Source organism: Protomyctophum parallelum, assembly GCF_964188405.1.
Source record: "Protomyctophum parallelum genome assembly, chromosome: 16".
NCBI lineage: Eukaryota > Metazoa > Chordata > Actinopteri > Myctophiformes > Myctophidae > Protomyctophum > Protomyctophum parallelum.
In genome coordinates, this window is record NC_139711.1 from 15,624,678 (window position 1) to 15,650,244 (window position 25,567).

The window sequence follows — 25,567 nt, forward strand, 5'->3', positions numbered from 1 at the left end:
GAGGACTTCGTTAACATTAAGGAAGTATTTACACAGGTACATGCCATGGGTATCTTGGTGGTGTATCGAATCTTGTGGAGGACCAGTCACCAGAGTGACCAGACCCATTGCAAGATGCTGTACTCTGTCGTCGACCCTAAGCCATTCCAGCCTGGCAAAGTGGGCAGGGTTGAGGTGGGTTCGGGGGTGAGGCCAAGTAGGAGCCTGACCAGTTTGTTTTGGGAAGTCTGGAACCTTGTTGTAAGAGCCTTTGAGGTGCTGTGGTACCAAGAGGTGCATGCATAGTCGAAGAAACCTTGTACGAGGGCTCCTGTTAGGTCTTCAAGGTGTTTTTGTTGACCAGTGAGGAGATCCTGTTAAGGAATTTTGTTCTTTGGTTGACATGCATTACATTACATTACAGATCATTTATAAAATACAATAATCCCACATTCCGTTAAGTGGGTTTCTTTTATTAATTTATCAGGATATATTTTACCTTTTTGATTGATTGATTGATTGAATACTTTCTAAACAGTTTACAACTACTAGGCCTACAAACAATAAAGTATATCTCATCATCTCATCAAACGCCACAAGGGTTGATTTCTATTGTGGTCCTGTGTCATCTTACTTAGACATCATGAAAAAAAAAACACAGTCGAGGGTGGAGATTAGAGGCCTTTTCCTAAAAGACCTGACAGTGTTAATTATGTTTTACCTTTTCTAACGAATACAATACAAATGATTCCGCTCACTAGAATTGTACTTCCTACAAATTATGGAAAAGCACTGTACGGTATGTTCCACTGTTTGTATATCATTCACATTCTGTATATTTTCCTATTTTATGTAGTGTGTCCGTGTCGTCGTTTGTCATCAGACAAGTGATAATGCTCTTCTTTCTTATTCCAACACACTGAGCTATTAACTGAACTCCTGGGAGTGGAGGAATGAACTAAAGACCTACAATGATGGTAGTGACCAGCAGGGAAATTACCCAGTAAGGCTTTAATTTGTAAAATATTGCACTGTGGTGCTGCTAATGCTGTGGAAAAATATATGAAACAAATGGGTAATCAATTACTGTAGCATTCACATTAGCCATTTATTTGGATATTTTCAGAATAATTCACGTAGCCATTTAGTTTCTGGTAATTCTCCACTTGCTAGAATAGATAATAGGCTACATGAGTACATGTTCATTTCCACAGTAACTTTCATGGTTATTTTCTAAAATAACCAGCTTATAATCATACAAAAACAGATGACAAAACTTTTGCAAAACTTTATTTTTTTTAACAGTTCAACATCTTGGTACACTTTAGATATATTTACAAATATAATTTGTGGACAGGTCTTAGTTATGTTTCAAAAGCCTCCAGAGAGAAGTTAATTCACGGTCGCCCTGGTCGGGTAGACTGATTGTCATGGCCGAGGTAAGGACGTGACTCATTAGTTATCTTTTTAATAGTTATGACCAAAAAAGAAAAAAAACTAAATCTCAATCTAAGGCACCATTCTATTCTACCATGATGACCGTCTTGAGGATTAAGAACACTTGGGCTAGCTACTCAAGACCTCCATGTTGCAGAAATGTATAAGGATTTAACAAGAGTAGGTCCTGGAGTATATATATATATATGCATCTGTTCAAGCAGCAACTGGAATGGTCCTCTAGTAGGTCTTTTTATTTAGGATGTACCTCAAATCCAACGAAAGCCTGTTAACCAAGTGACAACCATAGGTTTCACTGCAAGGGTTTATGGAGTGGCTAAGAGTTTTTGAGAGTTTGGGGTGTTAAGCATGCTTCTGGGTTATGACTATGAGTCACAAACACAAAGTCTAGGTAAGTGAAGTAGACAACTTTCATTTCCTTCAAAACTCTGAGGAGTTGGTACAGTAAAGCTACTCCTCAGTAACCTTCATAAATTCCCAAAGCCCTATATCCAACACAGGTGGGTCAGTGCAAAGCATTGTGTGTGGTGGTGAGTTAAGATTAATAAAAGAAAACTGAATTTGGGCTGCTGTGGAAGACGGGAGGGGGGGCTCATTGAATGTTACATTCGTTATGCTGATTAATCAAAACTAAGCGCTACACAGAGTGTAGAGTAGACAGAAGCTGGGTGTACAAAGCTGTTTTACTCAATGAGACAATCTGAAAGTCAGAGGAATAGGAAAAACAAGGTCCGCAAACCACTAGTTCTAACTATTCAAGCATAGGGAAATTCCAGAGTTCAAATGTTAGGTTATTATTTTGTATACATATACCAGAAGACAAAACAATGATCATGCAGGACAAAACTGGCCAAATATCACTTTGTTCCTATGTTTTGGGTGGATTCACACTCCTGCGCCACAATGTCAAGCAAGCTACAAGCTGACAACACGTCACATAACATGACCGACATTTTGTAGAAATTCAAAGCACTGAAAACTGCTCCACTCTCCCCCTACTTCTCCACTTACAATGGAATCAAGGCAATAGTCAAGGCTCAGGGGTTTTAAACATGCAGTTACACACACACACACACACACACACACACACACACACACACACACGCACGCACGCGGGCGCACGCACGCACGCACGCACACACACACACACACACACACACACACACACACACGATAAGTGGATCCACTCTCCCCACCCTGGTTTTGCAGAGTTCTAAAGAGGGATTTCTGTAAAGCTCGGGCTTTGAGGCTGACCCGGCTGGGCCTGAACTATGGTAACAGCACTGACTGCCCTGCAGAGGGCAGGAGTCCAACACAACTATTAGTACAGTAACAGACACCGAACACCCTGACAACACCGCCGCTCTACCGAAAACACGGCTTTGCGGGCCTAATACTGATTATATACACAATGCAATAACATTTAAATATGTAGAAATATATATATATATATATATATATATATATATATACATATACTGTCTAAACAGACAGCCAAATTATATATTACAAAAAGAAAATTGAAATGATTTAGCCATGGAAAGTATAAAAAGCAGCAGCTAGTGTTCTCTAAAGAATCTTAGGCCATAGTAGGAAAGCACTGGAACTGTTTAAAGGGAGAAGAAACCACACAGATGGAAGGGTGAAAGAAAGTGACCATAAAGTGTAACGCTTAATTTATACACCAACGAACAATGTATAAATCAGGCTTTACGCAGAAAAAAACCTGAATGAACATTTTTAGCCACAGCACTGAGGAACTTCAGGCATTGTGACAGAGAACCGCAGACCTTTCAGATTCAGTTCATGGACTAGTCAATGTACATATTCATATGTGCACACATAAAACTCTTTAGTGACCATGAATAATAGACACAGGCCTTGTTTGTATAGAAATAACTGGCATTACAAGTTATGGTCCATCATGTAGGCTAGTTGAGTGGAACAGATACATACAGTCATAGACTACAGGCACCGCCAACTTTCATCAGGTGCAATTAAATTAGATTCTGACGCTAGTAGCCAACATGGGAGTCTATATACACACATGTAAAAGCTGTCAACACCTCAGACAGTGACACCCCCCAAAACCAAAAAAGAAAAAAACACATGAATGCAACCTTAAACAGCCAACAGGTGAAACTTCACTGAACACATGTATTCATTACAGCGTTCTCTCGAATACCCACATCCGTTAGTTCCAAAGATAAAGTAAGAGGCTCATTTATACTTCACAAAATGAAATAAAACATATTTTCAACTGATGACAAAGTATAAATCTGACTTTACAGTTGGGAGTTGTGCTCCTTAAGCCCTCTACTGGTCAAGAAAGGAAAGACATGGATTAAGGAAGTGGAGAGTCTGGAGGGCTCTTTGGGAAGAGCGATGGATGTGTGGGCATGTATGACGAGAGGGCACCATGTGACACTGCACTCCAGGCCCACATATAGAACCTGGAAGCGCCGAAAAACAGCACGCAGACAAACACAGATCAACATCACCACAAGCAGCCTGGGGGTGTTGGGGACAAAACAGTAAGGCCATGTTGTCAGATGCTGCAGGGGGAAGAAAAAAAAAAACAGCCACTGGATAAAATCCAAGACTTGATTAAATCTTTAAATCACATTCCCCTGTTGGAGTCATAATTAAATCCTGAACCTGGGACAGTGCAAAACGCTCCACATACCTCAAGCAGCCTCCCCACCGCAGAATGTCTTAATGATCCTTCCAATTCCTCACGATACCTTACACTATTCACAAAGCCATGTGTGTGCATGCATTCTGGAATATTCTGAGACGAGACCCCAAAAAATAAAAACAAAAAGTACTACACATGTGGGAACAGAATTTACAGTAACACATAAGCCAAAATTAATAAATTACAACAATGCACCATTACAAACAAAAATAAAAAATAGAACAAAGTATGAACAAAACAAATTATAAAAGAGTAACTAAGTAGAGGAGAGAGAGAGAAGAAATTGAAGCAAGGACATTAAGGAATATTCTGAGATTTCCCTGAAGCATACTTTTTTTTGTCCTCATCACACTGGGTGCAAACGTAGCACTGGGTGGGTGGACCCTCCTCTCCATCTGGTGGTCCTCGTCTGGGCAGGGGAGGAGCCGATTGGAGCGGTGTGGAGGAGTCTCTCCATCTGGTGGTCCTCGTCTGGGCAGGGGAGGAGCCGATTGGAGCGGTGTGGAGGAGTCTTTTGAGGATCTCGGCCGGACAGAATTTTTGGGAGTGCAACAGGAAGGCGCACCCCCCCCCCCCCCCAGTGGGCAGCAGCATCACATTTCTAACAGAGAGAGGGAGAGAGAGAGAAAGTCTTGGGGTTGGTGCGGGCAACATGCATGTCAGAAAACAATACATGCATGTTTAGTAGTAGTTTCGATGCGCAGCTCTTAACCTAACCTAAAACGAAAATTTAATCCACTGCAGTGTTCACTCATTTACCGCCAACACCCCCATCTGGTGTCTGAATTGAGTACTCCAGGGCCGCCACACATTGATTTTTCTATTGGGAATACATTTATTTTGAAAGCCGCTTCACTCGGAAACCGAGTCAGGAAGTGAATAATCGCTATGCAACGGTTCCACTAATTAATTAATTCACCCAAAACATACATTTTGTAGCCGGGATCAAATCGTTTAGAGAAATGAAGCGCAAATCAAGCAAGATCCACAAAGAAGAATCCGAGATATTACGATTTTCTAAAAACTGCGTTCCCATAGACAGTATATATAAGCCAGCGAAATATTCACATTGTTTTGTTTTTCCCCCTTCATTGCACCTGAACCGGAGTGTTATGAGCGAGTAGAGAACACAGTTGTGAACCGTAATCAATTTATATTAAAAAAGGTGATCTCGGCGAGGAGGGTGTATGGACCAGAAGGCGTCAAAAGGCGATATCGGCGCCGAGTGAGTTCAGTTTGTCGACTAAAACTATGATGAAAAATGTTCTTCAAGTAACTTAAACTAAATAAAAACTAAGCTATGATGACTTAAACTAAGATGATATATATATGAACAATTCTGTCAACAAACTAGCTAGGGACTAGTGGAGAAGAGATCCAGTAGAACTAAAAGACAAGTCATTTTATGCTTGGTTGTGCTCTGAAAATAGCAGATCTACAAGTTCACAGCGCGACACGTAGTGAGCTTGTATATCGGCTATTGTCAGCATGCAAGTGTAAAATCAGTGATTACAACGCCATCCAGGCCTGCCAAAACATTTGTAACAACAAAATCAACTGTAGATTTAGTCGACTAACATCTTAGGATATTTAGTCAACTACAACTAGACAAAAACTTTTCAGATGACTAAAATATGACTAAAACTAAAATCTGTCAAAATGAACTTACCGGACAGGGCTTCAATGGGTTGACTAGAGTGGAGGTTGCCGACGGCAGAGCCCTTGTCCTCAAAGGCTACCCTGGGCCCGTCGGGACCCGTGTCACAGTCCACGTCTCCGGCCTCGATGAGGGGTCGACCCTTGCCATGGACGTTGAGGTCGATGAGCTCTTCGAAGCTCCACGGTTTACCGTTCAGACCAGGGACCACCTTGTTGGAGTCCACCTCGTTAAGGAACTCAGAGCCTTCCACCAGGCGACTCTGAGGCACTGGACTGGAGAGAGGGAGGACAGAAACCTATCATCACCAAATGACGACGTGAAGACGGCCTAGGGTCGATATAAATACAACTCGTAAGCAATTTTGTTCCATATATTTCATAGAACTTTATAGAAACTTTATAGTTTCATAAAAATTAACACAATTCATGTCTCATGGAGGACGATGAGGATGATGGTGTCAGACTTTCTTTTCCTGCTGAACTTAAAGCGCAAATAACATGCATTTTAATATTTAATATCATATTGTCCATGTCCCTCAAACTTATTTCTAATGGTTTGAGCCTCAATCACCACTCTGATATAACCAGGCCTTGTCATTTCTTTCTGGACTTTGAAAGCAGTTTTAGCTGCAGTACCACAATGTCCTGAGGTGGTGGGGTGCTGATATGCAGATTATTTAATATTTGAGACATTATAATACTGATGCTAGATAAACCCAGGCTGTGGGTGGACATGCAAATTTGGAACTGAAGACTGAAAAAGTGAGGAATTATATAAGTAGGGTGACATTGATGACATCACGATGAGGCCAAAATCAGTTGAGCTCTTCCTGAGAGCAATTTCCATTAAAACACCCATATGATATGAAAGCCTGATTGTTCAAAATTGGTTATTTGTGGGGATAGAAAACACATATGGGAGCCCCAAAAACACAAAAGAAATTGAAAAAGTAGAATTTTATGTTATTTAACCTTTAACCTATGACCTGAGGCAGATTTTTTTTAAATGGCTTTAAAACAGTTTTCAGTGGAGCTCAACCTTTTTCATGCCAAGGACCCCCAGAATTATCTGTATTTGGCTGCAGACCCCCATCTGAAAATATGTAGTACCCCCCAGAAGCAAAGATTTGAGCTAAAACTGTTCGCTCTGAAAGAATATATATTCAAAGATTTGTGCCAAATTTAGCAGATCTACAAGTTCATAGTGTGGCACCCGGTGCACTATGAGCTTGTAGATCAGCTATTTTTCAACAGCTAAAGTATGACATAATGCTTAAAACACCAAAAGGGGTTCCCGTCCTGAATGGGTTAATGCCCTACTTCATCATACTACGTAGCAGATCTACAAGCTCGAAACGCAGTGCGATGTGATGCGCTTTGAGCTCGTCGATCTGATAATTTTGCTATTTTTGAGGGGCACCATCCCCTCCTATGCCCAGCTTTGTGTGTACCACATTTGTGATGATTTGATTGGCTGAGCACGGAATGTGATGTATGATGATAAGAGCGCCCCCTCACGTCACACGAGTGTGATGTTTTTTTGGCGATATACTGTATGTATGGATGGATAAATGCATGCCGTAACCACTTGAACCCTAGTGTCCCTATTCTGGGCATGTCATAATAGGTTCTGCAAACCTATCAGCAAAGATTGCTCACAATGCATTGTAATGTGAGTATATGTGATACATTGTGATCGGAAAATATATTTGGTGTCGAGGGATAAAAAGGAGGAGATTAAAGGGCCACTTCACCCCTTTTGAAAACAGATCTTATTTTAATGATTTAGTTTGGGAGACAAGAAACACTTTCCTGGGGTTTTTTTATGTGGGTAATATGTGTTATTAGATATTTCAGTATTTCAGAGTGTCCATGGGCACCATGATGTCATGGACACTGGGCTCACTTATTTCCTAGACTACATGTTGTCTCAGTAAGACAGCCCTCCCCCTATCTACAAGGAGGAGCAGTGGACCAAAGCATTATGTCGATTGTAGTCCAGGAAGGAAGTGAACCCAGTGTCCATGACATCATGGAGCCCATGGACAAACTAAAATATGTGGAAGTGATCAACAATGAAACTGCCCATCTAATTGATGCAGAATTCTAAAACTATAGCAGATGCTTGGCTTTTGAAAAATACTTAGCATTTGCATCACCTCACTTCAGTATATAGATGCCAGCTGCAGACACCAGTGAGTAAATGTAATGTTTATTTCCACAAATTTAATGCAAATGTATGTTAAATGGTGTGTCTAAGCATAGGGCAGCATGGGTGATGTTTCTGTCCTTTTTAATGTGCCAGCTGGCCAGATATTTGTTATACAGAAATTTGTACTCATTTATTATACTAATTTCTAAGCAGACCACACGTTTTTGTACCCTGAACCACCCGACCTGAAGGCGAACCCACGCATCACTAATACGGAGTGAGAGATGGAGGTAGAGAGTGTGCAACGTAACTGTTTTAGCAGAAATTAAAGTCAACAGTTTACCTTCTGTGTTATAATTATATGTAATTATATTGAATTATCCAATAAGTATGTTAGAAATGCAATCTCTGGACACATCTGTAAACACTGGATACAAGCACATTATCAAGATCTCATTTCACATTTCCTTCATTGGGAAAGTCAGGGGTAACAGGGAAAACGTAATCTTTTGCTGTTGCGATTGCCTTAAACCAGGACAGTTTATCGTGTTTAAGACACAAAATGCGCCGACCAGGGAGTCTCCAGTTTGGTCCCCGACTGGCCAGACCATTTGCTGTATGCCCGCCCCCCATTATAAAATAATAATAATTGAACACTGCTCTACCATTCTGCCAGGGTGCATGTGAAAGTGTTGGAGCTTCAGTCATACCTCACTGCCTGAGTATCATCCGCACGAATGCCGTTATTATTCTCTTGGTCATTGGCCTCTGGCGTTCCATTCACACTACCCAGGGGCTCCTCTCGTTCTCCCATTGGCTCGCCGGACGACAGGCCGCGCTCATCTCCGGCCACCTCTGTGTCCATGGCGACGTCGCCCATCTGCTCCGTGTCGATCTCTGAAAAGACAAAAGAGGGGAAGATGAGTCATCACGAGTCACGCAGAGATTTCTGCCGATGCAAACAGACGAGCCATTCATACAAAGTGTATGCAAATACACACATACTTTAGTTTAAATATATGCAAGCAACTAGGGTTCAGATGTAGCAGAATCGCATAAACCTGCATTGCAACCATGCATCAGTGCCAGCGTGGGCTGAAGCACACGGACACATACCCCTGTTGTCGTCATAGTTCATCTGGTCCTCTCCGTCGTCCTCTCCGTCGTCGTCGTCGTCCTCGTCAAGGTCCTCTTGAGCATCCTTATCGTCGTCTCTCTGCAAGGGGAGACAGACGATGCATCAACAAACTGCACGAGCACCACCACGAGCTCATTATATCAAGAGATACTCTGCTGCTATGGCGACCTCACCTTCAAGTCGTTTTGGTCCCCTCTTCTTGTTCTCTTCATTATCTCCTCTATTCTCTGAAAAAGGTTGTGATCGGAATATAAATTATTCACTTCACTTGGTGCAACACAATGCTATAAAGATGACGATGAAAACTTTAAACCGTTAATAATACTTTGTGATTTAATGTTCCACCATCTAGTGGGTAAAACCAAATTACAAATCACTATTTCTTATTTGAATCAGTCCTCACTATCGTAGAGTAACACAGCCATGTGCTTTTTTTGTGGTTTGACACTCTACATTAAGCACGTAAAAAGTGTTCCAAATACGGTTGGTATAGATGGAAGTCAGGGCCAATGTTTTCAGGCCAAGGACACCTTAGCTTCCTCCCACTACACATTGGATTAGTGTGTGTTTTCAGACATTTAAGTTAACCTAAATAATTTGTAAACTTGACCTTTGGCTCAGTACTTGGTCTGCTCTTTTTTCTCGTGCACCAAACCTCTTGGCCCGAAAATAGTCGACCTACAAGCTTGTAGATCTATTTTCGGCTGATGTCCCCCCCAGAATAGAGGGTGCAAGTGGTAAAAATACAAAAATAAACACCCTCCCAATAACACAAAAATGTGCCTGCCCCTCCTGCAGTATTTCTGAGGACACACCGTTGAAGGATTGAGATTCTCTCCTTCCATCCAGTGTTGTTTTTGTCAGTAAATTTTGATTTTAGTTTTATTCAGTCTTTTGAATAATTTTAATTTAGTTTTAGTCACCTGGAATGTTTTAATGTTAGTCCAGTTTTAGTCGACTTTAATGTCATACGATTTTAGTCGACTAAATCTACAGTTGATTTAGTCGTCAATGTGTTTTGACAGGCCTTGATGTCGTTGTAATGGCAGATTTTACACTTTGTTTGCATGCTGAAAATAGCAGCTCTACAAGCCCACAACGCGTCGCAGTTCTGCTATTTTCAGCATGCAACCTAGCATAAAACTGGATCTCTTGTCCACTAGTCCCTCCCTAACATTTTAGTCTAGTTTTTATTTGTTGACGAAAATGTCAATATATAGTCTTAGTTTTAGTCATCATAGATTCGTTTTCATTTTTGTTTTAGTCAGTGACAAAAAGGTGGTCGACAAACATTTTTCGTCTTAGTCGACGAAAACAACACTGCTTCCATCCATCCATTTCCTCGCCTTTTTCCTCTCCATGCGTTCCTGCTGGTTCTGCTGCTGGACGCGCTCCCGCTCCAGGCGAACCTGCTCCGCCTCCTCCAGGGCCTTGGCCTCTGCCTCCTCGCGCTCCTTCTGGAGCTCCTCCTGCCTCTGGGCCTCCTCCACGGCCTCCAGGGCCCTCTGCTCCTCGGCCAGCACCGCGTCCTCCTCCTCCCGAATCCTCCTCTCCTCGGCCTCACGCGCCTCCTCCTCCAGGCGCTTGAGGCGAGCCTCCTCCGCCAGGCGTTTCTCCTCCTCCTGTCTCAGCCTAAAGGACGGTGTCAAGAAGAAGAGCTCGAGGTTACGACCGGGGGGGAATTAATCGAGCGAACGTCATCTCTAAACTGAGAAACAATTTGGTTTCTCTTATCGAAATACAGTACGTTTTCCCATTTCCAGTTAAAACCTAATATTAAGGGCACTTTCCACAAAGCAAGAAGTGACGCTCTATGAGCTCGTATATCTGCAATTTTGTTTTTAATCATGCGACACACACACACACACACACACACACACACACACACACACACACACAGTTTCCATGGGTAAAAGTGCATCTCCCACCTCTCCTCCTCCTCCTTCTGTATTCTGAGTTGCTCCTCTCTCTCCTTCTGCTCTCGCATAAGTCGGCGGTTCTCTGCCAGGGCCTTGGCAGCCCCAGCGGCCGTGTTGGGGCCCATCGCGGCCTTGGAGTCTGAAAAAAACAGAGAAAGAGATGAATTAGTTGAAGCAACGCTCTGTACCAATTTCTAAGTTGAGTTCATATTTTAGAAATAGGTCATCTTTTACTCATGGGGACAATGCCCGTCACAAGTTGATGTAATTTGTCCATACGTGCTTTCTTTTCTTCAATGGAAGAAATTCTGTTATTGTCAGCCAGTGTAAAAACAGTCATTACGATGGCATCAATACATTTTAGTCGACTAAAACAACTGTAGATTTAGTCGACTAAAATCCTATGATATTTAGTCGACTAAAACTAGATTAACACTAAAACATTCCAGGTGACTAAAATGTGACTAAACTAAATGAAAACTATTCAAGAGACTATGACTAAAACTAAAATCTAAATTTTCTGCCAAAAACAACACTGCTACATTGGATTGTTACGACATTATCGCTGATAATAGAATCCTCTATGGAGGAAAGGGATCGGATTTTTACTTCCGGAAACTCTCTGCAAAGGTCTATAGTGTTCAACAATGTCATGCCAATAATAGGTAATAGTTGTGTGTGCAGAGCATGCTTCTGTCCAGGAGGTGGCAGTGGTTACAGCTGCATTCATTCCTGTGACAGGATGTGTCTCCAGCTGGGAATTAATGGCTCCCCTGAGACTTTACTGCCAACTGACCTGTTGCCACGTCAGTCTCAAACACAAACCAACCACTTCACAACAAACACGAAAACACCAACACATGACTGAAAGGGGCCTGGACATCAAAACGGACTCTGGGATAATGCAGCGCTTGTAGCCATACAAAACTGACCCTATTCCTTGTAGGCAGCCCAGACAGAAAGCTCACACACCTTTCTGTCAACATGCCTAACAAGCGCAAACATCCTGGTCAGCGCCATAATAATCCCTCGTGACAGAGGGATTCGTAGTGGCATGCAGAACCTATATGTCAGCAGACCATGCATTGGGCTTGGCCCAATAAGCCACAAATACAATGGAAGGAAGTTGATATGAACAAACGAAGCCGACGGAAGCCACAGACTTGAGACAAAATACTGTTTAATATTAAAAGAATGCTGCCTACGTGTCTTCTGTCATTGGCAACACATTATGGTAGTAATGAGAGATGCTGTTTGTACTGAGAAAACGGTCGGTATTAATTAACCACTTAAACCGAACATATTTAGCTGCATGACGAATGGTGAAAATAGCCGATCTACCAGCTCACAAGGAGGCGCATCGCGACCTGTGGACCTTTTAGATATGCTATTTCCACCTTTTCTCACACCTCTGTTTAAATTGTATTTGTTTTGCCTATGTATTAACATGCCTGTCACAAGTTGATGTAATTTGTCATATGTGTGGTTCCAGCCCTATGGAATGCATGTGCTAATCAGGTTGAAAGTGGTTAAACCACAACCTGTCTTTCCTCACCGTCTTTGTCTTTGGTCTTGCTGGCAGTGGCCGAGGGGGAGGCAGAGGGACTGGGACTGTTCTCAGCAGACTGAGGGGCCACCGCCTGGACAGGGCACAGGTCCCTCGGCTTGGAGTCCCTCTTGCGCAGTGTGGGGGGTCCTGTAGGGGTCAGAGATGGTTTCTGGATGGGTGGCGGTTTAGCCGACGTGGCCTGGGATGGGGGCCGCTGTTTCCCAACGGGTGAAGGGGGGCGATTGCGGGGACTTTGCCTGTGGGAGAGGAGATTTACACGTTATGTTCGTCAGGATGGACACATGGTACGCAGCCACAAAACTCAAGAAATCCTCCAGGCTGTTGCATTACAAGGAGGGTTTGTGGGGGGGGGGGTGTCTTACTTGGCTGCTGCTGGGGAGGGCGTCCTCTTTGGGCTGGGGTTGGGGGCTGGCGAGGGTGAGCGGTTGCGTCCCAGGGAATTGGAGGGAGAGGCCGGACGCTTGGCCACAGGCGATGTAAACCGTTTGTCCTTCTGTATTTCCGCAGAGACAGGGGAGGAGGAAAAGCAGAGGAGTGAGAATACATAATACTTTCACTTTCAGTCTTAGCCGGGATCAGTCTTAATACGTTGAGAACTCACATGGCTAATCCCCCAAATACCTCCAGGGATTAGAGCCATGTCAACAGGCACTTTCATAAACAAACATTTATACGTTATGTAAGTAAATTGTTAGCGACATTGGAGAGGGATCAAGTCTACACACACGGCCATAATCACAGGTACCGACTACCAGCCACAGCTCACTCACTGCAGTGAAATCGCCTCATAGTCAGAAACCCGGTCACCCAAAATGTGAGAGGACCTGTGATGTCATGCCATTATTTTTTTCTATTAATTTTGTTATTAAGGTCCACATAATGAGAGGTCTGCTCTGCCACAAAGATTGCGAAAAGGGGACATTTTTGTATAATGAAGCATTTCTTTTTGAACATGTGATGCGATTTTTTCCTTTAGGTCCTCAGTAGGTTGTGTAGGCCGTCAATAAATGCTTCCCAGAAACGGAACACGTGTGAACAACACCAAGTCAAGAAATTCCCTCGGATGTATAAATAATCTTGGATGTAGAAAAGTAGAAACTAGCAGCATTAAAATGGAAACTAATAAATGGCACCAAATCCTGGAGGTGATGGGAGCAAGGGAGAGATCACGTCCTCACTCGTGACAAGGAACACAACTGTCTGGAACTTCTAGAATGCCAACACGGAAAAGTGACCGTATCATTTGATTCACGAGACTCGGTGACTCAGTCCGTCTTCCCTGGCCTCTCTACAGCAGTGCAGATCTGATGGTTTCAAATAACCCTGCTAAGGCGTGGTGGACATTAGGTGGCCATGTTGTCAGGCTTCTAATTCATCTATTTTTAATGCTCATGTGCCAAGCACTCAGCCGGGGCACGACAAGGTCAGCCACAGACACAGGGAGACATATGTACAGTATTATAGTATCCTACAGCATGATGACCCTCCAGAAGATGTGAGATACACACTGGTCAAATATATACGTTTTAGGTAACATTTAGGTGTGTTGCATTCAGATTAGACTGGGCGAACTTTGCTGTATGTCACCCCCCCCGTCTCTCCTCATTCCCAGTCTGAAAATAGCTGGTGTAATAGGGCTCAAGTGGTGAAACTGGTCGCTTCTTTTGGGCTTGTTTTCAGAGACCTGGTCGCTCGTTTCATTCACAGTATCCAGCATACCATTTTTGCCTAGCTTTGCTTTGGATCGATTGGTATAGGAATTGAGTTGAGATTTAGAATATGGTATCTAGTTGAAATGTGCAACGGGCAAATGTCTCTGGCTTATTTAGGCCTGCTTCTGCACCAGTAGTCAGCCCTGAAACACGACAAGCCCGAGTCGGGTCGGTAGAGATCCGGCTTTAAAGAATGATAGTGGCTTAGGAGGTAGAAGGTTCCCGGGTTCATCAATCCCTGCAGGCTTCTCCTTGCTTAGTCAAGTGTCCTTGATCAAGATACTCAACTTAACTCCTTAATGGTCCTGATGAGCAGGTTGGTTAAATGGTAAATGGTGCATTTATATAGCGCCTTTATCCAAGGCGCTTTACATAGGTTGTGCATTACATTCAACCATTCACACACACATTCATACACCGATTGCAGCAGAAGCCATGCAATGTACCAACCAGCACATCGGGGGCAATTTGGGGTTCAGTGTCTTGGTTGGCACATTGGTTGTGCCTTGAATGGTTTCCTGGTGTGTGAATCTGTATGTGAATGTAATGCACAGTCTAATGTGCTTTGGGAGAAAGCCCAATATAATTGTACCATTTACCTCTTTAACATTGGGACAATTCTGGGAATGAGTTAATACCGTTTAGCAGTGGCAGCGGCTAAAATGTTGACCTGGACTTCATTGTCTAACTTTGACCAAATTATAACAACATGTTGGAGTTTAACCCATTCTGACCGGGCACCCATTTTGGTGTCGGCATCATGTTATGCTTTATCTATTGAAAAATAGCAGATCTACAAGCTCATATCGCGCCACCGAGTGGCGCGATACGAGCTTGTAGGTCTGCTATTTTTGAAAAATCGAAGAACGACTGAATTTTTTTTGAATCTGATCTCAGGTCAGAATGGGTTAATCAGACCAGTGTGTGTCCAGCGGAAACCTCGTATGAATCTGATCTCAGGTCAGAATGGGTTAAACTGACAATGACTGGCAAACCTTGCACCAGTCATTGGCATCATCTTGAAATCACAGACAATGTATAATTGCCAAATGAGCTCTGCTTCTCACACGTTTTAAGTGACTCTGGATAAGAATTTTCTAAATTCCTAAAATGTCATTTCAATTGCATCCATTTGACTGGCAATTGGGACAATTTGAATGTAGAGAATAGACACATCTGCATCATATATTTGATTTATAGTCAAAAATGGCATTGGCAATGCGGAAGTCTAGGTGACCCTCACACATCAGATGTGCCCCCAACACAGACAGAGCCACATCACTTTAGAGGACTCCATAGCCCATTCATTTCCTCACCTCAAAACACTAAAAAGTATACTTTGGGGAAAGGGTCAGCAGTAATGTCACTTCAAACCACTGGGCCAAGCAAGCATGCAATACCTTCTGTTTCTGTGGAGGACAGAAGTCGAGACAGTACGTGAACAACCCCATAGCCACAGGCCAACAACACAAGGCCTGAGGGTCAGGGTGTGGTTCTACTTTGCATGGCCTGACCTGTTCCTACAGCAGTCACCAGTGGATCCCATTGTCTCTGGGTGGGACAAAGCAGTCTTTCATGACACACAGGGGAACAGTTAGGCATAAAGAGCCAGGCACCATGTGCCTACTGACTGAAAAAGAAAGAATCCCCACAAGACCCAGCGTGCTTGCCCGTTTTTCCTCCCGGAATTTTCCACAGTGATGGGGGTCAGGGCAAGAGACATGTGTCCGATCGCGTCAGATGATCCCTGCATAGCCTACAACAACTTCCTTGAACCAAATTCACTGTAGTAGCCTTTTCATGAATTATATTTGTACGTAGGCTGTCGGGGAAGCTTATAATAGAGAAATTCCAAGTTTCAACAACACCAAAGTAGTAGTAGCGGTTGTGAATTAGCAAACTGGACATTGAATGTTCTCTTTATCCTCGTGTTGCGCTTCAGTTTTTTTGTCGTTGTGCTTCAACTACATCGCCATTTGCCTTCAGTGCCTTGACTTTTGTGTGCGCTGACCAAAAAAAGGCACAAACAAACTATTTTATAAGAACAATATTGATATAACTAAAGAGATTCGACGAGTTAGCTACATTTTCTATACCGAGATTTAGAAGGAATAAGAAAAATCGTGATGCGACATTTCCTGGTTTAAAGTCCAGAGCTGAGTAGCTCACACTTTCTGGAGTGGGTGGTGGCTTTACAGGCTTCTGCCGCCGTGCGTGCGTGCATGCTTGTGCGTGCGTAGTGGCAAAACACGTGTCGTGTGTTGTGTGTGCGCAGCATTACATGAAGAGCGTGATGTGACAGGAGCCTGTGAGAGGCTTGAGCGTTAGCCTTACTGCACAATTGCATAGTAAGTGCGACCTGAAGTCGCAATAAACATTTTGACCTCCATGAAAGTGCAGCAGAAAAACTGGTTTTCCCTATGACCACCATCTGACGGGGCTCTTTTGACAGGCAAATGTACGAGGACATTTGCATATAAATCTGGCATTGGTGCCTTGGATTCACTTTCCTTAAGCAGGACAATCCTTGTCATGCTTGTTCCATCTAAATAGCAAAGGCCAAGGGATTTGGTTATCATTGATGCGTTTTTCATTTTGTCCGGGTTCCCACTTCCCAGAGGACTTCTAGAAAAGTTCTAAGACTCAGTCTAAGCTAAAATGTGACACGTGTTATTAGTTCAAAATTGGTACAAGCTGTGAAGGGGTCAAATCCAAGCACTTTCCAGTCACTATAGACTGAGAATTGACAGGGAATTTTCAGCACCTCTCAAAACATTTCTGTTGAACTGCGTTATGGCCATTTAATTTATGCTGGCGATAAAGAGGAATAAACATACCATTTTTAAACATCACACTGATTTACAGCCTCCGTCTTATTAAATCATCTGTATTCCAACTGGTTGACATTTTTCTTGACTCCCATTTGTCTCAATAAAACTGTCAGCTGGACCATTAAAAAAAAGTGATTCTCTTATAAAAAAAAAAAAAAGAGGCATCTGCAGTCGGATACAGCCTTAAAGGCTACGGTCTCATTCACTACCCTGGTCATACATTTTGTGTATAACCTGGTCGTACATTTTGTGTATAACCTAGTCGTACATTTTGTGTATATCGCATAAGCCAATTCTGACGTGCAATTCATGAAAGGGAGTGCTGCAGAGCCTTGATTTGTGTGGATCACAGGTGTATCTAATCAGAAGTGCGCTCCCGTGGAGATCATTTGCATTGTTCCACGCCCCTTCTTCAGTGTATTCTGGCAAGAGAGTCCCTCATGTAATGGAACCGCTGAATGTTAATAAAGTAATAGCCTACTCCGTACTCATGTGTAACGAGAATAACAAGTTTACAAAAACCAAACTAAGGACTCGCTCACCTTAAAACGTAGATGCTAGAATCCACCGATATCCAATAATCTTTTATCCGAGTATATTGATTACTGGGTAAGACTACGTTTATGTGATGTGGTCAATATCAAATGAATAGTGTGACGTTGGCATGAAAGTCCAATACACAAAACTGTAGCCACACTTGCAGAAACGGCAAACACGCTGAGGGTTTGAGTATTTGATTTCAAATCAAATACAAATCAGTTGCATTTGAATCATGTCTATTACATACTTCCAAGCAATATATTGTTTGACATCTTTGTGATGACAAATGTTGGGCACAAAAAAAGAAAGAATATATATTTGAGGTTTGGAACTATTGAAATAGATTTTGCATTAATAGAATAGAATAGAATAGAATACTAATGACATTGGTCTTTAGGTTTGGCCCCATATAAGTTTGCTCCTGAGAAAACGTAAAAATCCATGGACTAAATACAATTGAATCCGACTCAACGTGGGAAGTTATGTATGCACATACGTACAAATTCTGTGCAGACCCAAGCTTAGTGAATGAAGCCCATTACTTTTACTCTGGGACAAGCTCATAGCTACAGCAAGCCTACATCCATAGTATACTTTAGAGTAGAGTTTCTAATGATAATAATATATTTTAACACCCATAACTATTAAATATAAGACACAGAACTAACAGTGGTTTATGGTGACATCATGCCATAAATATTACAGAAGTAGAAAGGGGCTCTCCATAGAGCGCATATCTCTGCCAAGAGCAAAACCATAATCTCTGTCTCCAAGAGGTAAAAAGAGATTCAGACTGAAATACCTGACAAGGTGATTTCAGGCTGTGAAATACCAGACAACGTGATTTCAAACACATCAAGTAAGCACAAATGATTCGTTTTTAAATCAGAAAGCATCCATCTGACATGTCTTCGTCATCAAAATAATTTACTTTAAACTTTTCTGGGCACTCTTCCAACCTTACAAATATTACCCACAAAGCATGACAGATTCAAACAAATCTTCAAAATAATAACAGGCAGTCTTCCAACCTTTATAGTACCAAAACACTCAAGTTTTACCTACAAAAGCATAACATATCTGCATAATAATAACAGCATTGCATGTGTGGTATGAATGGACCAGCACCAGGCGGTCTTTATACCGCCATCAGCGATGGCCTCTTTGCACAAAGCGACTTGTGTAGTGGACAATGAGCCGCAGCTATTCAGACACTGAATGAACATTGTTCTGCCGTGCTGTGGCGGTGCACGAGGTGGTGGTCTTACCATCGAGGGGTCCAGGGCTCCGTCGGCAGAGACGGACGTGGTCATGCCACTCTGGCTTTTCTGCCGGTCGATGCTGCGGCTACGCAGTGGTCCGCGTGGCAGGTGCAGCGGGCTGGCAGCGGCTGAGCGAGGACACAGGTGACACTCTGGTCAAGGACACAAGTCATCGCAGGGGCCATGGGGAGCACAACCAGCGGAAGTGGGAGAAGCAGCCAACATTGTGTGGGCGAAGCGACAAGAAAGGGAGGGCAGAATGTAAGGAGAGAGAGAGAGCGAGAGAGAGAGACAGAGAGAGAGGAGCAAGAGAAAATGGCAGACAGAAAGACAATGGTAGAAAAGATAGCAAGAGGATGGATGTTTTTGTAAGGGAATAAGAGCACAAGAAAAACAAAGCTACATGTTAGGTATGACCCTTTTAGTGGCACACTGCTTGGTTTGTGAAGCTCATGGGTTGGGGCTGCAGGGATGAGAATAGATATGGAGAGACTCATTCACGAAATAATAGCCTGACAACTCTATGGCCAAAGTCTCTGGACAACACTGAACATTCATCAACATTTAACAGATAACCAACAGACAAAACTGGGCACGTAACACCACCATAGCAATAGGGGACATGTACCACCACCATAGCAATAGGGGACATGTACCACCACCATAGCAATAGGGGACATGTACCACCACCATAGCAATAGGGGACATGTACCACCACCATAGCAATAGGGGACATGTACCACCACCATAGCAATAGGGGACATGTACCACCACCATAGCAATAGGGGACATGTACCACCACCATAGCAATAGGGGACATGTACCACCACCATAGCAATAGGGGACATGTACCACCACCATAGCAATAGGGGACATGTACCACCACCATAGCAATAGGGGACATGTACCACCACCATAGCAATAGGGGACATGTACCACCACCATAGCAATAGGGGACATGTACCACCACCATAGCAATAGGGGACATGTACCACCACCATAGCAATAGGGGACATGTACCACCACCATAGCAATAGGGGACATGTACCACCACCATAGCAATAGGGGACATGTACCACCACCATAGCAATAGGGGACATGTACCACCACCATAGCAATAGGGGACACGCATCACACAAAAGACCCACCAAGCTTCAGCAGGACACAAACATGTTGCGCACACCGCACACACACACACACACACACACACACACACACAGACATGCAAAAAATACCACAATATCCACAACACAACTGTTCCACTAGCAACACTGAAAGCATGCTGAATGTTGATAGTTAGTTTTTGCTGTATTTTATGGATAAATTGTGCAAAATCCAACTGTAAATAAGACAACTGATATGGTTCAACCGATATCGTTGCAAGGCAATGCTCTTGTAAGAAAAGAAAATGATTGAATCCAAGTATTGGCTAACCGATTTCTGGTGTCTAACGTAATGCTACTAACCCATAATGTGAACGACAGTTCTTGTCAAATGACTGAAAACCAGAACTTCTTTTAAGGGAAGTCTGTAGTTGGCTAGTTGAAGAAGCACTGTTGGTCCAACAGTTTTGCTGTGTCAGATTGGAGGATTAGCAAAGATAATCCTAAAGCCCAGAGATTTCTCCCTACAAGAGCCACATTGCAAAATGTGGCCCATAGTCCTGACCGTACAATTGGCAGCGATGAGGGCTGTGAAACACAATACCACAGTCTCCTAATGCAGATGTGTCATGTTTCTACTGGCCTATATTTAGTGGCCAATCTATTGCGCCTAATGGGTTTATAATGGCTGGTCAATAAAAACAGCTTCCATGTGAATGGATGTTGTTTTATTTACGATTCTACCAGGCCATTGTGAATGTGAATCGAGCCATACACTCAGAAAACAAGACTGATCACCTTGGGTCATCGGATGTGAATGCTAGGCCTATCAATGTTTGCTTAACAGCAGCAGCTGTCCCCGTACTGCAGATCATTTCCACCCCAGCATTAGGCAGGAAAGAAACCGCACGCTTCAGCACAAACTGAGGCCTGTATGCTAGCCGAGGCAGCATAAATGGCTTCAGAGCATATCAAACTGACCCAAAGCCCTAGTTTGGGGATATTGGTATATCCTGTGTTTTGATTAGCATGGGTCCCAGTCAGGTGACAGGTCTGATATTCTCCATCTGTGGCAGTGTCCAGGAGAACACTGGCTCCCTGCCTGGTCTTGTTCCCACAATGCATGTAACACACGTCACATGACCGAGGTTACAGGTAAGCAGCTTACAGAAAATCTCAGCGTGGACCCTGAGGCTACGCCAACATACTGCTACCAGCCAAGTCCCTCTCTGCCCAGCATAACAGTCTCAGACCAGAAGTGTATGTGGGCTCAAGCTGACAGTGTGTGTGTGTGTGACTTTGCAACTCGCTCACGTGAATGTATTTAAAAAAGGAATTATTAGCATTCAAAATATCAACAGCCTATACGCAAACAGCTTCCAATCAGTGCAACAGCACTAGAATACTACAACCACCGGTCGTGCATTTCAACCACCACCAAAAGTGTCGACACCGAGGCCACAGTTAGCTTCACAGCGATTGGTGCAGAAGCCAGCTGCAATGATTGAGGGCGGGGAGAGTTCTGAGCTAGCGACTAGTGAGAGTGAATACCGACAGATTGAGCTTTGAATCTTTCTAGCGATGGAGTGATGTTGGGTTGGGTGGGGGGGCTCTGTCCTCTCTGCGAGGATGGAGGAGGGGGGTGGGGGTCTTCTCTGTGGAGGTTACCTGGGCCGTCGGCTCCTTCCGCTGACAGGGCGGCGGCGCTCTTGCTCCTAGCTAGTGAGGCCTGGGTGGGGGTGAGCAGGCGACTAATGACCCCTCCGTCCACGTGGCTGGACAGCGGCCTGCGAGCTACACGACCGGAGACCACCCCGCAGAAGAAAAACAAAAAAAAGTCCAAGAAGAAAGAGGAGGCAAGAGATGCGGGGAGATGGGGGGGGGGGGGAATAACACAAAGAAGGGGGTTTTGGGGGAGTGAGTGGAGTGTGAAAGGTTCACCATGTGATTTAAACCAGCAGGGGAATCAACATAAAAGAACCAGAGGTTGTGTCTTAATAGTCTCACATGGATTCCTTCCTTTTCAATGTTTGCCCACGTCTTTTCACATGTCATTATCACCCAAGGAAACGGATGAGAATAAGAGACTCGGCAAGGAAAGGAAGGCATGAAAGAATATTGAGACGCAGACCAAAAGACTTTCGATTGTCCAGTAACTGAGGAGTGATCAAAGTGGAGGGAAAATGGAGTGAAAATCGGTGGTTCCTTGATGCAGAAGGGGGAGGAGCGTGCTGACTGGGCTAAAACAATCAATTAGTGAGCTCCAAAGACAGGAGAAGAATGCTCTGGAGCAGATGAGGAAAGAAACATAGCAAGGACGTCAAATTAAAATGGGCAGGTGTTCATGACCTGAGCAAGTGCTTTTATCTTCCACTGGGCAAATCCTTAAGATTTAATAGACTAATCTGATTGGCCGGGTTAAAATGAGGAGCACTGGCTGTGGCTTTGACTACATGCAATATACTACAGTAGACGGCATAATATAAAGCCAGTGTAAACTGAATGAATTTGACACCAGCAGAAACAAAGAGCACTTGGTTCCATGAGATGAAAGAAATAACACCTTCCCCCTTTGGGATCCAGTTTTTGACTGTACCCCCACTCAATACAAAAACAAAATAAAAATAAAGAGTAAAAAATAAAGTGTTATTGGGCTTATGTAGCTAGCTTCCGCTCCTCTTGGGCCCTGGCAGAGAGGACTTCTGTTGCAGACAGATTTCTTTATTAGCGGTTAGCTTGAGTCCTAGCCTGCGGTGCAGCACAACACACTGCTTTTGGCCAGGACTTTGAGAATCATGGCTCCTTAGTTGAAGCTAAAGTCATATGTAGCTGTGATGAGAGAGATTGGGGCTTTGTAGAAAGGGTCATCAGTGTCAAAGTTCTAGCTCCGTTTGTTGTATAAGTGAAGACAGTTGCCTCGCATGGTTACATAGCAATCCTAAACATAAACAGGACTACTTACAAAATACCAAATGTTAGGAACAGGACAGGAACAATGTTACCACATATCGTTCATACAGGATCATACAGGATTGACTCAACTATTGACCATAGTCACACAGCGGCTATTTTGCTCTTACGGCATACCCGAGGGGTGGTGTGATGTAAGAGTAAAATGGTCACCGTGTGAATATGATCAATGGGACAAACAAAAGCACTGGTTAATAGCATTAACGGTTTCAGCAGCATGGCACTGACAAACGCCGTGCTGGGACACGAGACCAGCGACTCGCATCCAGCTCTACCGTCATCTGGCAGGGAGGAAACAACAAACACATTGTGAACAAATAAACAAAACATTGTGTTAGTGCGGGTAAACTGCACACAAAGGACCCAATTCTGGAGTGAGGCTTGGAAGACCAACCATTATGTTAAAACGTAGATGCAAGTGAAAAAACCAAAACAGTGAACACAGAATTCTGGATTAAATCAGATGGCAGAAAAAGACCAAAGAAGTTGTGCCACGGATGGAATTAGTACAGCATTCCTAATTCTGTACAGACAGGACGGAAACATTTTAAAAAGCTTAGGAGCTGGTTAGAAAAGGCGTTTTGGAGGCCAGTGAACAACAGGTCTATGCACATGTAAAGAGAGAGAAAGAGAAAGATGTTTGGACCGTTAAACCCAGTAGCACCAAAGGCCCTCAGCCACACCGAAACACGAGAATGATCCTGCGACGTCTTAAACCAAGCACATTAAAGAGAGCACATTCTGAATGTAGGGCAAGTGAGCGAATCTCATCAGAAGAGTTGCATGCTTGTTATTTACAAAGAGTAAGACCCGAGCGAGGCAGACAGGGAGCGCATTGAGCAAATAAAGTTATCCTGAACGGTTCATGCTAGCCACCTGGATCATCCGTCGTCCCCTTATCAGGTTTGCCGGGGGTCTGCGCCCTGCCCCCACCTATTCGCGTGAGGGAGGAGCTTCTCTTCTTCAGGGAGGGGCCTACGGACAGGAGAGTTGAGTTATGGCCAATCAGGTACAGCGAGGGCAACTGCACAGCCTCTCATGAGTAACCATACAAACCTTGTGTATTTTATTTGGCTTCATTTCATTATGTTATTACCAATCAACAGGCTGTGGCTAAGAGCAGCTCATGTCCAACTAGAAATAGATTGTGCCTAAATGTGTATGTTGGAGTCATGAAGCTCCTACCTAAAACCAATTTGGAGCTGTATCAAAGCATCTACCACATCAATCTTCCTGTATCTTTGTCATAGCGCTCACTAAAGCTAGTTTAACCACAGTTTGTCCTTAACAGGACAGTTCTGGTGAAATAGTTGCAACAGGGTGGTGGAGGGTATATGATGGTATAAGTCGTATACCATACATAGAACCACAATGTAAACAAGTCAACAGGAGTTTGTTTTATCTTTTTACCTAATGACTGTACCTTGTGCCGTTTACATTTCTGTCTAATAAAGTATTCAATCAATCAGTTATTTTTGTGTTGCATACATACAATTTGATGTTTCTGCAGTGGTGATGTGAATTTCATAACTCTAGTTTGGACAAATTCAATATTGTTTTCAGTCACAACATATATCCGGCATGCCTATAGTTTTTGTCAAATATTTATTATTTATTATATTTATTTCAAATATTTTATGACCTCAACTGTGTTGGGTTTTCCCCTGGTTTTGAATATTGACTTTTTTGGTACTGTAGATTGAGAGCACATGACATTTGTGTCGCATGTGAATAAATGCAAATGTTCCAATAAAAACAGCCAATAATGTAATGACGTTTACGTGAGCAGTGGTTGAACTCTCACTGCTTGGGTGGACATTCAGAATGACCGTGTGGGATTTATGAAGCAAATATTAGCTGCGAAGGCAGTGCAAGTGACCACTGCAAACAGTACTTGCTCAAACAGTATTTAAAAGACACCAATTGGCATTTTTGAGTAAACTATAACTGTAAGTTGGCCTGCCAATATAATCTTTGGCAGCATTCAGAGTACGTTTGAGAAATTCTTAGCACAGGCCAGGGTGCTACTTCATTACGACACAGGTAACCTTGACAAATTGGGGCAAAATTAGAGCATACCCACTCCTCCAAACACGATTACACCACTAAATAGAGGCTACTGTTATTGAGGAATGTCGACTGGAAGCTTGTCAGCATTTAGTGGCAATGCTATTGCAAACAAAATTGGTACAGCTAGCCCCAGAGCATCTAACAAAAACAGACACTTGCAAGCTGACTCAACAAAATGTTAAAAAAGCTTCCACTGGACATTATTTTGGAGAAGGAAAAAAAACAACCTTTTTAAAGTTTACCGTCTCTCTGGCATGCACTCTTCCCTACTGTACACCACTGAGGTAACAGATATTCCCGACATGTACAGATTAATATCTCTGTGTAATGATAATATAGAGTGGGTCTTCTGCACCTGTCTGTTCCACCTTTTTGCCGTCCTCCTTATTGGGCTGAGAGCCATCTCTGTTGCTAGGCAACCGGTTACAAGACGCACTCCTCCTCTTAATACCTGAGAGATGACGATGAGATGATGACGCATTGAAGTGACAATGTTGTTTTTTCTT

The 25,567-nt window shown here is 43.2% G+C and overlaps 1 protein-coding gene across 6 annotated transcripts in view; it reads right to left on the reverse strand.

The window, feature by feature from the left end:
• Positions 1-1,253: 1,253 nt before the first annotated feature.
• The window catches only part of map7d3 (MAP7 domain containing 3), a 42,767-nt gene continuing 18,453 nt past the window's right edge, over positions 1,254-25,567 (reverse strand). For 2 of the 6 annotated variants that reach the window (XM_083786502.1, XM_083786500.1), the window contains 13 exons: positions 25,417-25,512; positions 23,868-23,966; positions 21,690-21,815; positions 18,925-19,070; positions 12,936-13,066; positions 12,559-12,809; positions 11,013-11,142; positions 10,431-10,716; positions 9,258-9,311; positions 9,063-9,162; positions 8,657-8,843; positions 5,805-6,067; positions 1,254-4,736 (listed from right to left, as the gene is read on the reverse strand). In XM_083786502.1, the coding sequence (XP_083642628.1) occupies positions 4,729-4,736; positions 5,805-6,067; positions 8,657-8,843; positions 9,063-9,162; positions 9,258-9,311; positions 10,431-10,716; positions 11,013-11,142; positions 12,559-12,809; positions 12,936-13,066; positions 18,925-19,070; positions 21,690-21,815; positions 23,868-23,966; positions 25,417-25,512 (1,877 nt within the window). In that variant the 3' untranslated portion in view covers positions 1,254-4,728. The remainder of the gene's footprint in view (positions 4,737-5,804; positions 6,068-8,656; positions 8,844-9,062; positions 9,163-9,257; positions 9,312-10,430; positions 10,717-11,012; positions 11,143-12,558; positions 12,810-12,935; positions 13,067-18,924; positions 19,071-21,689; positions 21,816-23,867; positions 23,967-25,416; positions 25,513-25,567) is intronic. The other 4 variants (XM_083786501.1, XM_083786503.1, XM_083786505.1 and 1 more) reach the window with 4 other exon arrangements.